The sequence below is a fragment of the Tasmannia lanceolata genome, unplaced genomic scaffold (assembly GCF_043159265.1).
Source record: "Tasmannia lanceolata isolate RefF3 unplaced genomic scaffold, GAP_Taslan_0.1 ptg000016l, whole genome shotgun sequence".
Classification (NCBI taxonomy): domain Eukaryota; kingdom Viridiplantae; phylum Streptophyta; class Magnoliopsida; order Canellales; family Winteraceae; genus Tasmannia; species Tasmannia lanceolata.
The window spans coordinates 7,340,590-7,360,561 of NW_027518693.1; the positions used below are offsets into that span (position 1 = coordinate 7,340,590).

At 39.0% G+C, this 19,972-nt stretch overlaps 1 protein-coding gene and 2 non-coding genes across 3 annotated transcripts; 2 read left to right on the plus strand and 1 right to left on the minus strand.

The window, feature by feature from the left end:
- Positions 1 to 435: 435 nt before the first annotated feature.
- On the minus strand, positions 436 to 9,371 carry LOC143848096 (UBP1-associated protein 2B-like). Its single transcript, XM_077356903.1, has 2 exons — positions 7,917 to 9,371; positions 436 to 785 (listed from the first exon to the last, which is right to left on the minus strand). Coding segments are annotated over exons 1-2 (1,347 nt in total). The 5' UTR covers positions 9,263 to 9,371; the 3' UTR covers positions 436 to 784.
- A 4,414-nt stretch (positions 9,372 to 13,785) lies between these two features.
- TRNAV-CAC (transfer RNA valine (anticodon CAC)) lies at positions 13,786 to 13,859 on the plus strand. The gene has a single exon. It is a non-coding gene; the product is annotated as a tRNA-Val (tRNA).
- Positions 13,860 to 18,946: 5,087 nt separating this feature from the next.
- TRNAV-CAC (transfer RNA valine (anticodon CAC)) lies at positions 18,947 to 19,020 on the plus strand. The gene has a single exon. It is a non-coding gene; the product is annotated as a tRNA-Val (tRNA).
- The last annotated feature ends 952 nt before the right edge of the window (positions 19,021 to 19,972 follow it).

Below are 19,972 nucleotides of genomic sequence, written 5' to 3' on the forward strand. Positions count from 1 at the left end.
TTCGCTGGTCTATAAAAAAAGGCAAAACAAAAAGGTATAATAGCTTAAGTAGACCTGAAATACCTGATCCAAACTCAAAAAAACAATAAAATATGCAAGCACAAGAAAAGTACAAATAATGAGTAGAATAACCAATGCAAAGTACGCAAAATAATATAACCAAACAACCCACAATAGTATATACACATGTTAATGACACCAACCATCAATAGAGGTCCACATGTAAAAACAATGCTTCAGACTAATTAATGATGACTAAAAGATTGTACTTCTAGAATATGAACAAACTAAAACACAAACAACTGCATCAGCTTAAATCTATAATAGGTAAAGGATCTTGAAATAATGTATAAAATGTGAAAATAAATTATCAACGGAAATTAAAGAGAACAACGATATTTAAGTGGAAACAAAAAGGGTGCCAAAACACTCAAGGAAGGATAAAGAGTAAAACTATTAATATAACTACGACAATGGTATTGACAAAGTCTCGAAAATAACGACAGACTAATGATAAACAAAACAAAACAAAAGAGTGTTTGACTTAAAAAGTTACCAAAATAGGAAAAACTAACGTAAAATAGAAAAGAAAAAAAAGTAAGTCTTTCACCAAGTTTCAAAAACAACATTTGTTGACAACACTAAATGTTGGGCAACAACAATCTAAGTTTGGTGCTTCTTCGTACTGATGTGCCCACCATAACTACCTAGCACAGAATACGCCATTTGATAAACCAGCTTCAACATTGCACCATCATTATCCCTCTCAATCAACTGGATTATATCTGCAAATAAGGAGCCCAAGTGTGTCAAAAAGACACCATCCAAACAAAAATTTTGATTGTTGACCTTTCAAACACTAAGGAGTGAAGTACACTATGTAGGAATATGCAAGAAATTGAGATAAGCAAAACAGAAAGCACAGTTTGTTGTAAATGCAACAATGGTAACTTCTCCATAACCACAAATAGTTAAATAAAAAATAATCAAAAATGGCATCTTCTCCATAGCCACAAATAGTTGAATAAAAAATTTTTAACAAAAAAGGTGTACAAAAATATATAGATTGCATTAGTAAATGCAATTGGATCAAAAACTTATCAAGTACATAAATTACGAAAGCGTGTTAAACAAAAAAAAAGCTACATGCCCAGAGAAACCCAAAGGAAATGATAAAAACAAGAAAAACTTAATATATTATAACACGCCTCAACCTTTCTTTTCTTTTTTTTGAATGATAACCAATTTCATTAAAAAAGACCGAGATGGTCAAAATACAGAAAAACAGAACAAGAAAAGAGCCTATGTTGCAACAATAACTACACCGCTAACAATGAAAAGCATGCATAGCAGCACTAAATTCAAAATTTCAAATAACTTAAAAAATACAAGTGGGATGGAAAAGTAATACAACTCAACCAACAATATGAAGAGTAAGGCAATGCGTCCCAAAAGTATAAGTCCTTGTCATCGTAATGAACATTAAGCATATCATAATGTTGTGCTCATTTGTTTTTGAATTGCCTATACCAATCCTCGAAACCTCAACCTATAAGGTTTAAGAAACGTTCCAAGCCATCACGGCAAGGGAGAGAATTGGTTGTTGTGCTCATTTGTTCAACATGGCAAGCCTCTACTTGTGACATGTTTACCATTAATTGGTAGATTGAGACGTGGAGGGCTTGGGCTGGCTCCTTTGTTGGTTATTCAATTCTAAAGAGACAGAAGTGGCATCATCATAAGAGCATATAGAACAATTAAAATTGCTGGCCATAATAATGTAGGTAGAAGTCACAAAGAAAATCCCCTATTCAGAGTTCTTTGGGTGTTCCTACAAATCAAACTTAGCTCCTACTCCAAGTGGGTTAAAATGTGTTCGGGAGTTCCAAAGCCCTAAGAGAATCCCCTAAAATTGGGAACCCCTACTTGATGTTGTGTGGGACCAAAGAAACCTAGGCTGCCAGGATTTACATGTGTTTCTAATAATGATCATAGCTCCCATAATCAAACCGTGCAGGTGTCCATAACGTAATGATGGCAGGACGTGGACACCCTGACATTATCCCCTAATTCTTAATGATTTGTTGTAAAGCAAAGATATCCACAATGTGTCATTCGTCTGATTCAGATATTCACAACCAAGAGGTGGACTATCTTACAAGGCAGACCGGAATCTGTCAATGGAACATCTAAATCCCATTATATTCTCTTTGGGATTTTGTACCAGTCATAATAGACTTATTTATCGTTTCTTCCCTTGGAGATTTTCACTTATGTTGGACCATCATCGCGCTTATGATAGATTGATAGGCGAATTATTGTTGCATGAGGCACCAGTAGAAGCTAGCGCAGGTGAGAAATAGTAAATTGTTATCAGTTATATATTAACATGTCAACAAGCAAAGGCGCCTACAGTAAGATAGCATGAAATATCAATCATTTTTAACAGTTTTTTTAAGATATACATCAACATCTGAAAAGCGACTGAAACTACGAAAAAGGGCAATATCAATGAACTAAGATAGAGCTGATGGGTTCACAACTTAAGTGACTACAAATGGAGGGATAGGAGACTCAATCAGAAATGGGAAAAGAATCTGGCAAAGTCTCAAGTAACCTTATGTAAGGGAGGAAGGCTATTAAGATTATGTGATTCCCCACTGGATTCTCAATGTGAGATATATGGGCTCTTGTTCCTAAAATGTACTCAAGGTCACTTGAACACAGGGTCGATCCTAAAATGTACTCAAGGTGGCTCAAGGGCATAGAAGTTGAAACCATTGGCACATAGACTGGCTCATCATGGCATGTATTATGAAGTGTACAATGACATGTTTCACCCCAACGATATATGCTGGGGCATCTTTCTGGTTTACATTGTTTTTCATGCTTTTCTAATGTTACAATCATATCACAATCAAGGAGGAAAATATCAAATAAAATCATAAAGAAGATAGAAAATATTGGGCAGAAGAACTGAAAGTTGAATAATATAACAGGTAAAAGATAAAATACTCAGTAGGTGAGAGAAAATAACACAAAAAAGAACTGAAAGTAGAATAATGTAACAGGAAATAGTGATGGGAGCAATAACTCCTAAAACTAGAAAATGTGAAACATTAAAACACAAACTCAAAAACCGAAATCTTCCAAAATTAAAAATTCATAAGGGCCGATTTAGACACACCTTGGGTTTGGATTTGGAGTTGAATTTGGTTTTTTAAATTCAAATCTGGCATTTGGCAAGCATTTTTGAAGTTCAGATTTGGATTTGAGCCAAATCCACGTAAATTCAAAATTCTTCAAGTTAGTATAAAATTTTTTATTTATAAATCTGTTTTGAGCGAAGTTATTTATAAATCCAAAGTCAACCTATAAGGGTCTGTTTGGATGCCACATTCACGGCATCCTCAGGAATTTCTCAAGCAAAAAAAGTACAAAAAGTTGCACTTTTCCCATGCTTTACTGCGCTTGTTTGCCATTGGCACCAAGTATTTTGTCTGGGTTGTCGAGCGACGGTCGGTGATGTGGCACCTCCCCCGTACACCTGAGAAATAACCCAAAAATTGGGTTCTCTGTCTCTGTCTCAGGCGAAGAAAAGTTCTCCCGGCAAACCCCTTCCGTCCAACCAGCCGCCCCTTCAACACAATCCATGGCCCATCTCGCCATCCAAACCGCCCTTCCGCCCATCTCGCCATCTTATCTCAATCTCGCCACCACTTCCAACCAGCCTCTCTGCCCGCCTGGGTAGAAGACAAAGTAGGGAGTACTGTAGCAAGTCGTAAATGGGGGAGGGGATACGAGAAGTCATCTTTTAATTTAATCTACTCTTTTAAGTCATTTGTAGTTCTTTTTAAGTTTTTTATTGCCTTACATTCCACAATTTTACCCAAACAAACAAGGGAAACCCCGGGTAAGTCCCGGGGATTCCCTTTCCTGTCTCTTCCCTATAGGTTGCATCACCCTAGAGCTCATGTAAGCCCAACGGTTCAACCCTTGGCAATCTTCTAGTCTTGTTTTGATGATTCCAAATACAAGTTGATTCATTCTGTAATACTAATGAATTTTGCATTTTATGTTGATGATTTTAGTTAATGATCAAAGCAATGTCAAGGAAGCTTGGATCAAGGCAATGGAGCATGATTGAAGATTAACATTGAAAAAGAACCAAATTGGCACTTGAATGGTTGACCATAGGCCATTATCTTATTGATAATGGCTCTAGGGAATTTTAAAATTATTTTGAAATTATTTTTAATAGAAAGTAGACTCCCTTAGCTTTCCGTAGAGCACAAGATCATCGAAATCCGATAAGAAACGAGTGAGATATGAATTTCATAAGTTTACTGCGCAAAACTGGAAAACTGCCCAAAACAGAGTAAGGACGTGCGACTAGCTATCGGATACAAAAAAAAATATATATATATATAGTGGCCGCATACGTCCAGGATTCATCCTTTTGCCCGTTAGAGATTAAAATGGCTCGTTTTGGTCCCTTTGCTCTGTATAAAGGGGTTCTACTCCCCCTTAAACCTGGAATACACACTCTTATACATTATTTGAACATATATTAGATTGAAAAATCACCCTTGTGCCTCTATTAGGACTTATCTAAGGGATTGGATCTAGATTTTCAAATTGTATATCTTTTGAGAGAGAATTCTTGTGAGCTACTTGGTGTATTAGCCTTTGAAGAAAGCTTGTTTCGTTCTTTCTTTGATTCATGGTAATCGGCAAATGTTGAGGCGTTGAGCTAACTCAGTTGGAGAGTGTTGAGGCGCGGAGCTACCCGGGTTGGCAAGTGTAGAGGCGCGGAGTTACCTCGTTATTTGGCAAGTGTTGAGGTGCAGGGCCACCTGGATTGTAGTGGTTTGATCTTCACCCAGTAAGAAGATCGGTTTTAGTGAAGCCACCAATGGTTTTGATGGAGTGGATGTATGTCCAAAGTTTGGATCGAAGCACTAAAAAAATCTTCGATGCACTCCTATCCCTTCTTTCTATATTCTTTATGCACACTTGTGTTTTTAGCTCCCATGTGCTTGATTGAAATATGTTATTTGATTTAATTTTCATTAAATCCTTAACAAGAGCAAAAAATAATAATTTATACACCCAAATCAGCCCCGCCCCCCTTGGGTTGCCACACCTAGGCCTAACAATCCTAACAGCTCACCTGCATCCTAAACATGGCGGTAAAAATGACCAAAATATCCCTTAGTGGAAAATGACTAAAATACCCACATGATATAAACATGATCAAAATACGCAGTATCAAGTAAAAATGACTAGAATACCTATATCATGGAAAATGACCGAAATACTCATATCGGGTGAATATGACCAAAATACCCCTAAATTGTGGAAGATGACTAAAATACCATTACGACATAAAATGATCAAAATACCCCCATATAGTGTAGAATGACTAGAATATCCCCGAGCCATGAAAAATAACTGATAACTGAAATACCCCTATATTAGGTTAAAATAACCAGAATCCCACTTAATCATGAAAAATGACCAAAATACCCCCACACATAAACTCAACTCAACTAAGCCTTTGTCCCAAACTAGTTGGGATCGGCTAATAAATCCTTTAGAAAATTTTCATGAAGAAGGTGAAAGGATCTACCCGGGTCAAATTTACTAAGTCTAATCCTGACACTAGTTGGGTTTGTCTACATTGATCATTTTCTTCCATTCTATCCTATCCAAGGTCATGTTCTCTGTTATGTTCCTAGCCCTCAAGTCTTTTCTCACTGTTTCTACCCATGTTGTTTTCAGAATAACCAGAATCCCACTTAATCATGAAAAATGACCAAAATACCCCCACACATAAACTCAACTCAACTAAGCCTTTGTCCCAAACTAGTTGGGATCGACTAATAAATCCTTTAGAAAATTTTCATGAAAAAGGTGAAAGGATCTACCCGGCTCAAATTGACTACGTCTAATCCTGACACTAGTTGGGTTTGTCTACATTGATCATTTTCTTCCATTCCATCCTATCCAAGATCATGTTCTTTGTTATGTTCCTAGCCCTCAAGTCTTTCCTCACTGTTTCTACCCAGGTTGTTTTCAATCTGCCCCTACCTCTTTTTACTCCATCAACTTGGCATGAGTCACTTCTTCTCACTGGAGCATGCAAAGGCCTACGTTGGATATGCCCAAACTATCTTAAGCGGTGCTCTCTCATCTTCTCCTCAATTGGTGACACCCCCACCCTTTTACGGATGTCTTCATTTTTAATTTGATCTAACTTTGTGTGGCCGCACATCCATCTAAGCATTCGCATCTCCGCTACACTCATCCTATGCACATGCTGCATCTTGGTGGCCCAACATTCTGAGCCGTACAGCATGGCTAGCTTCATAGCTGTCCTAAAACTTTTCCTTCAACTTGGTAGGTATTTTACGACCGATTCTGTGGTTAACATCCTCTTCATGCATAAAAATACCCCCATGCATAAAAATATCAAAATATGCATAAAATGACCAAAACACCCATGCGCCATAGAAAATAACCAAAATACCCCAATGTAAGGTGAAAACGACCAAAATACCTCCGAGTCACGGTAGATGACTAAAATACCCTTGTGACATAAACATGATCAAAATACCCCCCATATAGAGTAGAATGACTAGAATACCCTCGAGTCATGGAAAATAACTGAAATACCCCAATCAAAATACCCCTGAGTTATGGAAAATAACTACAATACCCTTATGACATAAAAAGACCAAAATACCCCCATTTAGGGTGAAAATTACTAGAATACCCACGAGTCATGGAAAATAATTGAAATACCCTTATATCGGGTAAAAATGACTAGAATCCCCCTGAGTCAAGAAAAATGGCAAATACGAAAATAACCGAAATACCCCTGTATCGAGTGAAAACGATCAAAATACCCCCGAGCCGTGGAAGATGTCTAAATACCCTTCAACTCAACTCAATTCAACAAAGCCTTTGTCACAAATTAGTTGGGGTCAGCTAAATGAATCCTTTAGAAAAATTTCCAAAAGAAGGTGAAAGGAATCTACCTGGCTCTAATCATGGCTCTAGTTGGGCTCTTCTACGTGGATCATTTTCTTCCATTCTAATCTATCCAAGGTCAAGTTCTCTGTTATGTTCCTAGCTATCAAGTCTTTCCTCACTGTTTCTACCCAAGTTGTTTTAAGTATGCCCCTACTTCTTTTTACTCCATCAATTTGGCACAAGTCGCCTCTTCTCACCGGAACATCCAAAGGCCTACGTTGGATATGTCCAAACCATCTTAAGCAGTGCTCTCTCATCTTCTCCTCAATTGGTGCCACCCCCACCTTTCTACGAATGTTTTCATTTTTAATTCTATCTAACCTAATGTAGCCGCATATCCATCTAAGCTTTCGCATCTCCGCTACACTCATCTTATGCACATGCTGCTTCTTGGTGGCCCAACATTCTGAGCCGTACAACATGGCTGGCCTCACAACTGTCTTATGAAATGTCTAAAATACCCTTATGACTTTAAAATGATCAAAATACTTCATATAGGGGAAAATGACTGAAATACTCCCGGTTCATGAAAAATAACCAAAATACATCATGAAAAATGACTATAATACCACCCATGACATAAAAATGATCCAAATACCACATATCGGGTAAAAATGATAAGAGTAACCCTGAGTCGTGGAAAATGACAGATATACCCCACTATGTGGGGTAAAATGACCAAAATACCCTTGAGTCGTGGAAAATTATTTACATGCCCCAAACGACACTATTTATAAATTTATGAATTTTAAGATTCTGGATTTCAAATCCACATATTTTTTAAATCCAAATTCAACTCCAAGTTGTATCCAACCGGGCCGTAAAGGAAAAAATATCAAATGATTAAAAATACTAAAATCATATGAAGAGAATGTTACCACATGTAGGATGGAAATCCGCCCGTCACATTTGTTCTAACCGATGAAGATTGCCCAAGCTGTGTATTCTGGTAAGATTTCAACCCCTGCAAAGCTGGATTCTGCCCAAGATTTGGGCTCTGGTAAGACTGAAACCCTTGCAAAGATGAATCCTGAGAACCATAAGCACCAAGCACGGAAGAATTGCTACTCAAACTACCCAAACCATGCGAAGCTCCATAACCCCCTAAGCCTAAACCCGATGCCCCATAACCCCCTAAGCCCGATGCCCCGTAACCCCCTAAGCCTGATGCTCCATAACTCCCTAAGCTCATTGTGCTCCCCAACGAATTCGCTGGCATATGAGGGGTGGAACTCAAGCTGGGGTTAAGCATCGTCGCTGCCAACGGGTTGACAGAACCCGCAAACAACCCAGCATTCTGATTCGCAAGTAGTGTGTTAAACGCGGGATTAAGACTAGGGTTATGAGTAAACAATGCTAAGTTTTGCACAGCGGCCGCAGCGGCCAATGCTGTAGCCTGTGGAGGTTGTATCCCCATCTTTGCCTTCTGGGAAGAATCAGTTGCCCTTGAACAATGAAGCTGATGACCCTCAAACATCTTATATGGCTCTTCAAGCACTTTCTTCGCCCCTTCCAATGTCTTATACACAAACAAAGCAAACCCTCTTGATTTCCCTGACAACAGATCATATCCTATCGGACCCGTCTCGATCTCCCCAAACTTCCCAAAAAACGCTCTAAGCTTATCAGAATCTGCATCTGAATGCACATTGCTCACATAGATCTTCCTCCCCGCCGTATCATAGTTCTGGTTTAGAGGCACGGGACCCACAGATGCCAGCTGGCACGACGCCACACGGTTCTTGATCTTCTTCTGCGGCTGCTTTAGGGCTTTAGCGGCACTGACGCGGGTCTTGAATAGGACAAATCCATAGCCCTTAGCTCTGCCTGTGTTCTTGTCTATGACCACATTGATGTCCTCAATTTCACCAAAAGGTTCGAAAACTGAAACTAGGGTTTCACGAGTCGTGTCCCAACCTAGACCGTGGACGAAAATCTTCCGGTGAGACACGTCGTGGTCCGCGGTGGTGCGGATCCGGTGAAGAAGGGCTGAGTCCGATACAGCGGCTTCACAGAGGAATTCGATCAATTGGTCTTTGGTGTAGGGTTCGAGAAGCTTCTGGATCTTTTCAGAGTCCGATTCGGGTTCGGGTTCGGGTTCGGAATCGGGGTTAGGATCGGGAACTGCGATTGATTTCTCGGACTGCTTCTTCTTCTTCTTATCTGATTTTTTGAGTTTTTTTAACGCTTTCTTCTCGAGCTTTTGCTTCTTGTTCTTGGCCATGGCGACGAAGAACACAGAGAATCGGAGGGTTTTGGGAGGGAGAGGGAGAATTAGGGTTTCGAATGTACCGCAGTTTTTATATGACGTCGAGGGGGCGTTATGTGGAAGATTTTTCTTGCAAAATAAGTTATATACAGTAGTTTCAATTTATTATTTCTTTATTATGACATTATTAAGGCCGGGCACGGCCATGTTTTTTATAATTGCACTAACTCATGTTGTCCTTAATATTTAAACAGTTGTCAAATGTTGTTACGATTTCCAAAAAAAACTCTCAAAAGCCGATTAAAATAGAAAAGCTCGAAAAGACAAGCTTAGTTTGTGCAATTATCAAAACATGGTAACACCAATATCACGTGGTGGGTATGGTTAGGGAGAGGAGAAATGGAGGTCGTCAACGATTGTAATAACGCAAATGAGAGAACCCCGGATGGTTAATAACGTGTAAAACAATGTTCGACCAGAATGAAAAGCTTTACACGGTAACAAACAGAAATGAAAAAAAGGAAGTGTTCAAGTGAAAGTTGAACTTGTTGTACTGTTTGTTCAGAGAGAGAGAGAGATGTCAGGATGGTGAAGCTGGAACAAAAGGTCAAGAGGGAGGAGACAGGCATTAGATCTGGCTGGATTTACCTTAGAGAATAGTAGTATAGTAGTGTTTGGTTTCATTAAATAGACCGGAGAAAAGGGATATGAGTAGGGGTGTCATTAAGAGAGAGAGAGAGAGCACCGTTCCCTAGATTTTCAACCAAAATTCGACCTTTTGGGGGGATTTAGTTTGAAAGCTACAAGGAACAAACAAAAGGTCCACCTCAACTAATATGAAATAATAACCTAGGGAGCATGCCAAGGAGTCTTGGGAGCTCAATGAAATAAGTCAATCAAACAAGGAATGACATATGAAATTCCTTCAAAATCCCAATGGCAGCTGAGTGTTTGTGCAACCAAACATTGCCTACAGAACTTCCCTATTTTATGTTCCTCACCCTCACTCTAAGGACATCTTTCAAGAGGAGAGGTTTTTTGCCCCGTAATTTTTTTTTGTTGGTAAGCTGCGATTGAGCCTGTGCCCTCAAGGTTGAGAAATAAAAGCCTCAAACCATTGGGCTGCATGCCCAACACCCCTCCTCCTCCTCCTCCTCCTCTTTAATTTACATAGTAATTGTGGAATCCCACGTTGGAAGGGAGAAAACATGATTGGGCTATATATGTAGACCTCTCTCTCCATGCGAAGATGTATTTTCAACATCCCTGCGAAGTGGGTCGAACACAATTAGTTCTGCTGGAAAATAAAATCAGGACGGGTTGAAACACAAAACCGAATAATATCCACACAGTGGGGTTGGAGCATGACAAAATGGTATCGGAGCCGTACATCCCGCAGTACGGTGTGCCAACGAGGACACTAACCCCTAACAGGGTGGATTGTCGAATCCCACATGGGAAAGGGAGAAAAAGTGACTAGGCTATATATGTAGACCTCTCTCTCTCTCTCTCTCTCTCTCTCTCTCTCTCTCTCTCTCTCTCTCTCGTGTAGATGCATTTTCAGAATCCCTGCGGCGTGGGCAAGGTTAGTGCTTCTAGAAAACAATACCGGGGCAAGTTGAGACCCAGAACCGGAGAATATCTACACAGTGGAGTCGGGGCATGAAAATAACCAGGGAAGACACCTTAAATTTTATTAATATGATAAGAAAGTTACGAGAGGGGAACATGTTGCCTGTCCTCCAAGCCCACGAAAATAAAAGATTTAAAAATGGGGAAATGATACATTGGCCCTTTTTTCTTTCTTAGGACACCCCCTTGTGGTGTAAAGGATAGTCATAAATATCTAGAAGGGACTGGCCCAGGGAAGATAAGGGGGCGAATATATCACTTCCCTTATAGGTGTCGTATCCAAAGCATCACAATGAACTACGCCCTTGGTCAATCTAGGGAGCCCATGGTCAATCTAGGGAGCTCATTCTACTAACCAAAAAAAAGTCTTGTTGTCTTTGACATAACAATAGTAATTCGCCGAAGTACTACATAATGGATTAATTATATTCATTTCCCAATTTAATTGAATTTGGTTATACGGCAAACTAATTGCCTAAATCACTATACAAGTGATACACAAGTGAGGTGCATTAATCATGTTCTTAGATAACATGATTCTTAAAAAATATTTTTTTATCAAAGGTGACAACTATGGCATAATCCTTAAAATGTGTTTTTCCCTTTGATCATAGGACAATGGCTTCCTCCAATTTGAACTTGTTTATAAAATGGTTTGGATCAAGTAGCATTCATATTCATAGATCTTTTGGAAGAAACCAATTGATGCCTTATGATAACATAGGTGTAAAATGCACATAATGATGAAGTCTAAATTATTAAATAACACCAACTCTAACAGCTTAAACTTTTGGAGTAATTGGTTGTTTCACACGGTAGCAGAGCTGTTGCCTCATGGCCGTGCGGGGTTCAAAACGCAACAACTCCTTGATATTAAAAACCCATGTCTACATTCAACCCAAAAGAAGGTCCACATGTGTCACGTGTATGACCAACCCAAAAAAGAAGAGGCCACACTCGAGGGGGAGTGTTGAAGAATAAGATTAAATAACACCAATTCTAACAGCTTAAGCTTTTGGAGTAATTGGTATCAGAGTGACAATGTTAGTGCAATCAACATGGCTGCCAATCCTATTTTCCATGCTCAGTCTAAAATGCATTGAGATAGATTACCACTCGGCTCATGAGCTTGTTGCCAATAGTACTCTCTAAGTACGTTTTGGTAAGAGTACAAGCCAAGTTCTTGACATCTTTACCAAAGGTCTTGCTCGCTATGCCTTTGATGTCTTGCGTTCTGAGCTAATGCATTTACCACGCATTTGTTTGAGTGGAAGTGATAAAATATAGAAAGTGTGCACAATGTGCATAGAAAGAAATAGATAGAATCTCTCCTCTCATACATTTTTCCTTCCTTACTCAGTTTATTGCATTTCCTTTTTGGTTTTCACACTTCATTGCTTAATTTATTGCTTTTCCTTTTATGTCTCTATGATTAGTGGTCTCCTTTTAGCTGTGCGGACTCAACAACCTCCTTCTCCACTGTATTGTATTTAAAACAATATCATTAATATGTAAGGAACACTTTTCCTTCAAATCTCAGTTTCTTTATGGTATTAGAGCTATTGCTTTACGTCAGTGCTGAAAACCCAACAACTTCTTGGTATTAAAAATCCAAGTGTACAACCAACCCCAAAAGGGGGGCCACAAGTGCCATGTGTACAGCCAACCCAAAAAAGAGGGGTCACAAGTGAGGGGGAGTGTTGAAGTGAAAATGATCAAATAACGCCAACTCTAACAACTTAAGCAACTGGAGTACTGGCTGTTTCACACACACATATATACAAACAATTTGTCTTTCTTGGTTTCTTTCATGTAATTACAAATACAAATAAACCTTCTGGAACAAGCACCATCTAAACTACGACGGTTATGGCAATGACAAACACTACAACAAAGTAGGTTTTTGCCAGCAATCAAAACGGCCGGTAAGATATAAACTGTCCACCGGTAAAGGTTATACTGGCAGTCATAAATCCTCTGCTAAATGTGTCGTTGGTAAAACCTTTTATAGTAATTTTTGTAATAAAATGAAGGATCTCGCTATATCATTTCACCATATTAGGAGGTCGGCCAATTATGAGGCCGATAGGTTAGGTAGGGAAGGGTGCTCTAGGTTAGAGTTGGAAGTATTTGATTACCTTCCTCCTTGAGTTGTATCATCGGGGTAGTTTGTTATGTTTTGTGGTCCTTTGATCATCACGATTGGTGGGGTTTCCCCTTGTTTTTTCAAGGTTTCTTTATCATTAAAAAAAATAAAAACAAAACAAAATGAAGGATCTAAACTATTAATGATAAATGGCTGGTCGTTAGTTTCATTGATTAGCTCGATCTTTCTCCAATTATAATAACTTTTTTAATAAAATGAAGGATCTAAGCTATGAATGGTAAGTGGCAGGTGATTATGTTCGTTGATTTGTTCGGCCAACGTTTAATTATAGTATTTTTTTTATACTAAAACAAAGGATCTAAACTAATCATTTTCTCATTCAATAAACATGCTATCCTACGATAAATAAACTTGTTCATCGAGTAAATTGTTATGATTTCCTAATTAATAGACCCATTCCTTCTACTCTGTAAAGAAATTGTTGTCCCCACACTGATTAGCCTATTCACCAAATGGCATCCGAATAACCTTGTTTTGGTCATCACCATGATTCGAAGTCCCTTCTACTTTAGACTCGAAGTTAACTGATCTCATCACCATGCCCGGGCGAATATGTTGTCGGTCTCTCTTAGGCTCTGTTTGTTTTGGATTTTGAGAGCTAATTGTGAGTCTGAAATTGATTATTGGACTCAAATTTAGCGAGCAAGGGCTTGACCAATTCTTGGATTAGTCGTGCAGCCTATTCCTATAGCACAACTTTTCTCAAGATAAATAAATATTCTCCAAAGCACACAACGAAGTCTGGGTGGTGTAGTTGGTTATCACGCTAGTCTCACACACTAGAGGTCCCCGGTTCGAGCCCGGGCTCAGACATTTTCTTTTTTTGGTATGCTTTAGAGCTAAATGATATTTACACCATCATGTTTTAATAATGAGACAAATTCACCTTGTCTTTTCTATTTTAATTAGGTTCTAAATGCTCTTTGGGAATTGTAATAGCTTTTCACAGTTGTTAAACAATAAAAGACAAGGTGAGTTTGTCTAACGTGAGAATATCAGTGAATAGAACACGAACACCAATTGCCTTCGAGGAAATGACCAGATTACCCCTCAATGAAACCATAGCTAATTAGCTATTCTGTAGCTATTCTGGTCTAATAGTACCATGAGGATACGGTGATAAAAGGGAACTGATCTAGGCATCTACCCTACTTAATTTTCATGAACATGAGGAAAATGATTGTGAGCTTGAAGCTCATATAGCTTATATGAGCTTGAGGGCCAAACACATGTGGGCCCACATTGTTAGGATGATCCAAAGCATTCATTTGAAAGACCCTTACATAGATAGCGTGTGTACAAAAAATCAACTCCATAGGGTCATCCTAACCCATCCAAAAGTGGAGGGCAAAATGGACAGACACCGTTTGACACAAATCTGCCCATTTTTGCCCTCTGCTTTTGGAGGGGTTCGGATGATCCAATGGAGCTGATTTTTGGTACACACCCTATCTACGATGGGGCCTTGCAAATGAATGGTTTGGATCACCACAAAAAATGTAGGACCCATGTATTTGGGCCCTCGAGTTCATATAAGCTATATGAGCTTCAAGCTCACAATCATTTTTCTCAAGCACAAAATGCACAATACATATGTTGTATGGCAATTCATTTCGAGACTGACAAGATCAACAGTTGGATCGGTACATCCTTTGAGACGTACGATGGGATTTACTAGGATTTTTTTAATCATAATCGCTGCAGTAGATCAAGGGATTAGTAATTCTCTGGAATCAATTCTTCGATCTCTTTTGGAAATTATGGTGATTCGGGCGATCATTTGTTTATGTTAACGGCCGATCTGGTGGTGGCCCATCAAATCAACGGCCGGCAAGGATCACCGCTCACACAAGACGGATCCCATCTTCAATTGATACCCCTCTACATTTCCTTCGATCTCAACTCTCGCCTCCTTTACTTGATCATATCCCTTGATCGGAATTCAACCCTGGTTGATCAGACGATCTAGACCCTTGATCCGCCAAGCCTCGTTCCAGATGGGACTCAATCCTTATGAGTCGCCTTATGATGTTCAACAAGATCAACAGTCTTGATTTCACACCCTTGTCGTGGGACCCAAATTTGCCTTTTACGTTTGATCATAAATTGTTTTCTTTCCCTATATTTTCAGCCAAAATTCGACCTATTGGGGGGATTTAGTTTGAAAGCTACAAGGAACAAACAAAAGGTCCACCTCAACTAATATGAAATAATAACCTAGGGAGCATGCCAAGGAGTCTTGGGAGCTCAATGAAATAAGTCAACCAAACAAGGAATGACATATGAAATTCCTTCAAAATCCCAATGGCAGCTGAGAGTTTGTGCAACCAAACATTGCCTACAGAACTTCCCTATTTTATGTTCCTCACCCTCACTCTAAGGACATCTTTCAAGAGGAGAGGTTTTTTGCCCCGTAATTTTTTTTTGTTGGTAAGCTGCGATTGAGCCTGTGCCCTCAAGGTTGAGAAATAAAAGCCTCAAACCATTGGGCTGCATGCCCAACACCCCTCCTCCTCCTCCTCCTCCTCTTTAATTTACATAGTAATTGTGGAATCCCACGTTGGAAGGGAGAAAACATGATTGGGCTATATATGTAGACCTCTCTCTCCATGCGAAGATGTATTTTCAACATCCCTGCAAAGTGGGTCGAACACAATTAGTTCTGCTGGAAAATAAAATCAGGACGGGTTGAAACACAAAACCGAATAATATCCACACAGTGGGGTTGGGGCATGACAAAATGGTATCAGAGCCGTACATCCCGCAGTACGGTGTGCCAACGAGGACACTAACCCCTAACGGGGTGGATTGTCGAATCCCACATGGGAAAGGGAGAAAAAGTGACTAGGCTCTCTCTCTCTCTCTCTCTCTCTCTCTCTCTCTCTCTCATGTAGATGCATTTTCAGGATCCCTGCGGCGTGGGCAAGGTTAGTGCTTCTAGAAAACAATACCGGGGCAAGTTGAGACCCAGAACCGGAGAATATCTACACAGTGGAGTCAGGGCATGAAAATAACCAGGGAAGACACCTTAAATTTTATTAATATGATAAGAAAGTTACGAGAGGGGAACATGTTGCCTGTCCTCCAAGCCCATGAAAATAAAAGATTTAAAAATGGGGAAATGATACATTGGCCCTTTTTTCTTTCTTAGGACACCCCCTTGTGGTGTAAAGGATAGTCATAAATATCTAGAAGGGACTGGCCCAGGGAAGATAAGGGGGCGAATATAACACTTCCCTTATATATAGATGACCTCTATAGGTGTCGTATCCAAAGCATCACAATGAACTACGCCCTTGGTCAATCTAGGGAGCCCATGGTCAATCTAGGGAGCTCATTCTACTAACCGAAAAAAAAGTCTTGTTGTCTTTGACATAACAATAGTAATTCGCCGAAGTACTACATAATGGATTAATTATATTCATTTCCCAATTTAATTGAATTTGGTTATACGGCAAACTAATTGCCTAAATCACTATACAAGTGATACACAAGTGAGGTGCATTAATCATGTTCTTAGATAACATGATTCTTAAAATATATTTTTTTATCAAAGGTGACAACTACGGCATAATCCTTAAAATGTGTTTTTCCCTTTGATCATAGGACAATGGCTTCCTCCAATTTGAACTTGTTTATAAAATGGTTTGGATCAAGTAGCATTCATATTCATAGATCTTTTGGAAGAAACCAATTGATGCCTTATGATAACATAGGTGTAAAATGCACATATTGATAAAGTATAAATGATTAAATAACACCAACTCTAACAGCTTAAACTTTTGGAGTAATTGGTTGTTTCACATGGTAGCAGAGCTGTTGCCTCATGACAGGGGGCAGGGTTCAAAACGCAACAACTCCTTGATATTAAAAACCCATGTCTACATTCAACCCAAAAGAAGGTCCACATGTGTCATGTGTATGACCAACCCAAAAAAGAAGAGGCCACACTCGAGGGGGAGTGTTGAAGAATAAAACTAAATAACACCAATTCTAACAGCTTAAGCTTTTGGAGTAATTGGTATCAGAGTGAAAATGTTTGTGCAATCAACATGGCTGCTAATCCTATTTTCCATGCTCAGACTAAAATGCATTGAGATAGATTACCACTCGGCTCATGAGCTTGTTGCCAATAGTACTCTCTAAGTACGTTTTGTTAAGAGTACAAGCCAAGTTGTTGACATCTTTACTAAAGGTCTTGCTCGCTATGCCTTTGATGTCTTGCGTTCTGAGCTAATGCATTTACCACGCATTTGTTTGAGTGGAAGTGATAAAATATAGAAAGTGTGCACAATGTGCATAGAAAGAAATAGATAGAATCTCTCCTCTCATACATTTTTCCTTCCTTACTCAGTTTATTGCATTTCCTTTTTGGTTTTCACACTTCATTGCTTAATTTATTGCTTTTCCTTTTATGTCTATGATTAGTGGTCTCCTTTTAGCTGTGCAGACTCAACAACCTCCTTCTCCATTGTATTGTATTTAAAACAATATCATTAATATGTAAGGAACACTTTTCCTTCAAATCTCAGTTTCTTTATGGTATTAGAGCTATTGCTTTACGTCAGTGCTGAAAACCCAACAACTTCTTGGTATTAAAAATCCAAGTGTACAACCAACCCAAAAAGGGAGGCCACAAGTGCCATGTGTACAGCCAACCCAAAAAAGAGGGGCCACAAGTGAGGGGGAGTGTTGAAGTGAAAAGGATCAAATAACGGCAACTCTAACAACTTCAGCAACTGGAGTACTGGCTGTTTCACACACACATATATACACGAACAATTTGTCTTTCTTGGTTTCTTTCATGTAATTACAAATACAAATAAACCTTCTGGAGCAAGCACCATCTAAACTACGACGGTTATGGCAATGACAAACACTACAACAAAGTAGGTTTTTGCCAGCAATCAAAACGGCCGGTAAAATATAAACTGTCCACCGGTAAAGGTTATACTGGCAGTCATAAATCCTCTACTAAATGTGTCGTTGGTAAAACCTTTTATAGTAATTTTTGTAATAAAATGAAGGATCTCGCTATATCATTTCACCATATTAGGAGGTCGGCCAATTATGAGGCCGATAGGTTAGGTAGGGAAGGGTGCTCTAGGTTAGAGTTGGAAGTATTTGATTACCTTCCTCCTTGAGTTGTATCATCGGGGTAGTTTGTTATTGTTTTGTGGTCCTTTGATCATCACAATTGGTGGGGTTTCCCCTTGTTTTTTAAGGTTTCTTTATCATTAAAAAAAATAAAAACAAAACAAAATGAAGGATCTAAACTATTAATGATAAATGGCTGGTCCTTAGTTTCATTGATTAGCTCGATCTTTCTCCAATTATAATAACTTTTTTAATAAAATGAAGGATCTAAGCTATGAATGGTAAGTGGCAGGTGATTATGTTCGTTGATTTGTTCGGCCAACGTTTAATTATAGTATTTTTTTTATACTAAAACAAAGGATCTAAACTAATCATTTTCTCATTCAATAAACATGCTATCCTACGATAAACAAACTTGTTCATCGAGTAAATTGTTATGATTTCCTAATTAATAGACCCATTCCTTCTACTCTGTAAAGAAATTGTTGTCCCCACACTGATTAGCCTATTCACCAAATGGCATCCGAATAACCTTATTTTGGTCATCACCATGATTCGAAGTCCCTTCTACTTTAGACTCGAAGTTAACTGATCTCATCACCATGACCGGGCGAATATGTTGTCGGTCTCTCTTAGGCTCTGTTTGTTTTAGATTTTGAGAGCTAATTGTGAGTCTGAAATTGATTATTGGACTCAAATTTAGCGAGCAAGGGCTTGACCAATTCTTGGATTAGTCGTGCAGCCTATTCCTATAGCACAACTCTTCTCAACATAAATAAATAGTCTCCAAAGCACACAACGAAGTCTGGGTGGTGTAGTTGGTTATCACGCTAGTCTCACACACTAGAGGTCCCCGGTTCGAGCCCGGGCTCAGACATTTTCTTTTTTTGGTATGCTTTAGAGCTAAATGATATTTACACCATCATGTTTTAATAATGAGACAAATTCACCTTGTCTTTTCTATTTTAATTAGGTTCTAAATGCTCTTTGGGAATTGTAATAGCTTTTCACAGTTGTTAAACAATAAAAGACAAGGTGACTTTGTCTAACGTGAGAATATCAGTGAATAGAACACGAACACCAATTGCCTTCGAGGAAATTACCAGATTACCCCTCAATGAAACCATAGCTAATTTAGCTATTCTGGTCTAATAGAACCATGAGGATATGGTGATAAAAGGGTAGAGCATCTACCCTACTTAATTTTGACCATGAACATGAGGAAAATGATTGTGAGCTTGAAGCTCATATAGCTTATATGAGCTTGAGGGCCAAACATATGTGGGCCCACATTGTTAGGATGATCCAAAGCATTCATTTGAAAGGCCCTTATATAGATAGGGTGTGTACAAAAAATCAACTCCATAGGATCATCCTAACCCATCCAAAAGTGGAGGGCAAAATGGACAGACACCGTTTGCCACAAATCTGCCCATTTTTGCCCTCCGCTTTTGGAGGGGTTCGGATGATCCAATGGAGCTGATTTTTTGTACACACCCTATCTACGATGGGGCCTTGCAAATGAATGGTTTGGATCACCACAAAAAATGTGAGACCCATGTGTTTGGGCCCTCGAGCTCATATAAGCTATATGAGCTTCAAGCTCACAATCATTTTTCTCAAGCACAAAATGCACAATACATATGCTGTATGGCAATTCATTTTAAGACTGACAAGATCAACAGTTGGATTGGTACATCCTTTGAGACGTACGATGGGATTTACTAGGATTTTTTTAATCATAATCGCTGCACTAGATCAACCGTCTGATTAGTGATTCTCTGGAATCAATTCTTCGATCTTTTTTGGAAATTATAGTGATTCGGGCG